Source organism: Trichomycterus rosablanca, chromosome 5, assembly GCF_030014385.1.
Source record: "Trichomycterus rosablanca isolate fTriRos1 chromosome 5, fTriRos1.hap1, whole genome shotgun sequence".
NCBI lineage: Eukaryota > Metazoa > Chordata > Actinopteri > Siluriformes > Trichomycteridae > Trichomycterus > Trichomycterus rosablanca.
In genome coordinates, this window is record NC_085992.1 from 1,786,417 (window position 1) to 1,788,967 (window position 2,551).

At 42.5% G+C, this 2,551-nt stretch overlaps 1 protein-coding gene across 2 annotated transcripts in view; it reads left to right on the top strand.

The window, feature by feature from the left end:
- Positions 1-344: 344 nt before the first annotated feature.
- tmem134 (transmembrane protein 134) overlaps positions 345-2,551 on the top strand; it is a 10,059-nt gene continuing 7,852 nt past the window's right edge. For both annotated transcript variants that reach the window (XM_062995498.1, XM_062995499.1), the window contains exons 1-3: positions 345-488; positions 1,783-2,033; positions 2,140-2,207. In XM_062995498.1, the coding sequence (XP_062851568.1) occupies positions 1,827-2,033; positions 2,140-2,207 (275 nt within the window). In that variant the 5' untranslated portion in view covers positions 345-488; positions 1,783-1,826. The remainder of the gene's footprint in view (positions 489-1,782; positions 2,034-2,139; positions 2,208-2,551) is intronic.

Sequence of the window (2,551 nt, forward strand, 5' to 3'; positions counted from 1 at the left end):
CTTCCCATTTTGTTTGTGCTTTTGTGCCTGCTAATTGAGGGATTTAAATGGAAACTAGCATTGCATTTCCTAACGTTTCCTTATAAATAATTAAGCTACACTACTCTTCCTTTACCTATGTTTACAGGATTTTAGCAGATTTGTGTTCTTAGATGGTTGATTATTTGTCCAAAAGTGAAGAGAAACTGTTTACAGACAGAAAAACCTCTTAGCATGAGAACGTTACATGCTAAATGCGTTTCTACTCCTGTCCGCAGGGTGGCGCTAACAAAACGGCGTTGTTCTGTGTATCGAAACAAATACATGAACAGAAGAAGAGAGACGCTAACTGGGTAACTGGCCAAAGTTTCGGCTAAAGTTTTTGTTTTTCCGCCTGTGATTGTTAAAATCCGTGTTTATTACTTGACCATTTGGGTTTATTTTACTTCACGCGTTGTGAAATGGAGTAAACAGAGAAGCTACACGATCACCGTGACGAAACATCGACAGTAAGTACCGAAGTTTTATCACCGGGGTACTATTATTATTGCTTGCGTTATCTTTTTTTTTTTTTTTTACCCTACCCGTTTTCGCATACCGGGCTCTGATTGGTAGATTTGGTATTTGAATGATCAAATAACCAATAGGCAAGAAGGAATGAGGTCTGATCTATCAATCAATGAATAGGAAGGCGGGAGTTGTTAGAAAACGGGTGGGAAATTTACTTCTATATGCTGTCCATTTAATTTTGTCCAGTTGAAACATAACGTATTATTAATAGAAATTACAAATACTAATAAAGTGGATTATTATTGTTATTATTAATTGTATTAGAGACGTAAATATATAATTTAACTATTTTATTAAGCGAATAAACGAATGCCAGACTCGATACCATAGAGCTAAAAAGTTTACACCCCCCTTTGGGATTTAAGCAGTTTTATAAATGTTTTGTTTGTGTAACTGAATAACAAAACCTCTTATTTGAGTTGTTCCACGAGTTGTGTGCTTTGCTTAAACTCTGGGTCACAAAAAGAAACACTGAACGTAGATGTTTGATTTGGTCCTGGAAAAACTACGTGGAACAGTGGTCTCTTGCCAAGATCTGGAAAACATCCCAAACTGTCACTGTTTGCTGTTTATATGGGCTCAGAGAAGCCACCAGGAGAAAGAAGTGTGTTTCAGTCATGTAGGGCAACGACAACTAAGGGATTAGGGTTTTTTTCTTAACACAACCTCTCATAAGACTGAGTGATGTAAAGCTTGCTTGGCTGTGGACAGTACCATTCATATACCAGCTGCTTTCTGTTCAAAGCAGACATGTATTTTAGTGTGGCTTCTTGTGGTTTTGTTTGTATGGGCACAGGGAATCCAGCTCAGTGTTTTAGATACAGCAGTAGCTCAGTGGTTAGCACTTTGTGTTGTCAGTCAGAAGACTGAGGCTTTTGAATTCTATCTCCGTCAAACAGTCATGTTTGGGCCCCTGGGCAGGGCCCTTAGCCCTCTCAACTTCAGAGGTGCCATATTATGGTGGGGTATGGACATAAAAGACTTTCAGTCTCTCCAATAGAGGCACTATGTCGAGAGGGTGTCCAGCTGATCAGATGTGATCCAAAAACCACCAAACAAAAGTCTGTCATGAATTAAATGGTTCTGGAACGTGGGTCAGTTATTGTCCATCTAGACACCTGATGAGCTGAGGTTTGAACTCAAGAGCTTGAAGTCTCAGCACTAGTGGGCTAGTGTGTTTTCCACGTTAAATTTTTCAAAAAATTGAATTTCATTTTCTACTCAAACCCACAGTGAACGTCCATCGTCGTTCAGTGAGAGCCTGAGGGTCCGAGAACATGGCGAAGCAGTTTACCATCGACGACGCCTTCTCGCTGGAGGCGGACGCGGACGGGGCGGGGCCGGAGGAGGAACTGGACGGGTGGAAGGACCGAGACAAAGAGCGAGAAGGAGAGATGACGTTCGGGCCGCTGTCCTTCTCTAAACCACAGAGTCTCCCGTCCACCTCCAACATCTCCCCCGAGCACAGCAACCTCAAATACCAGGTACCACCTCCACCCAGCTCTTCTACACAGGGGGCACGGGTGGGCGTGTGGGCGTGGCTGCAGATGTGAAGCTGATCGTGTTTGTTTTGGAAATGTTTGATTACAGAATCTGGAGAACGAGGAGACATTGGGCAGCCCGGTGAACTCCACCTTTAATAACCTCTTCAAAATCAGGTCAGAATTGAATCTCATTTTTAATCCTGGTGTTTTGAGGTGTAGAAGCTGAGCTTCAGATATTCTGCTCTCTGATTGGTCTGGTCTATAATTCCTGATAACAGAACAGATCCAGACAGGCAAACTACTTGTTAGAAGTATCGATATTAAAGTAGCGGTATACGCTTGGATTATCTGTCCAAACATATATGAATACCACTTCTGCCAACAGGGGCGCTCTAACCCACCACCACTCGAGTTCTAATCTCAGGCCATGCTGTGATGGGCTTTGAGTTAGAGAGTGAGGTTAAATTATTCCCCTCTGTTCATTTGCGCCCTCTGCTGTCTGGTCGAGGTGTCTGCAT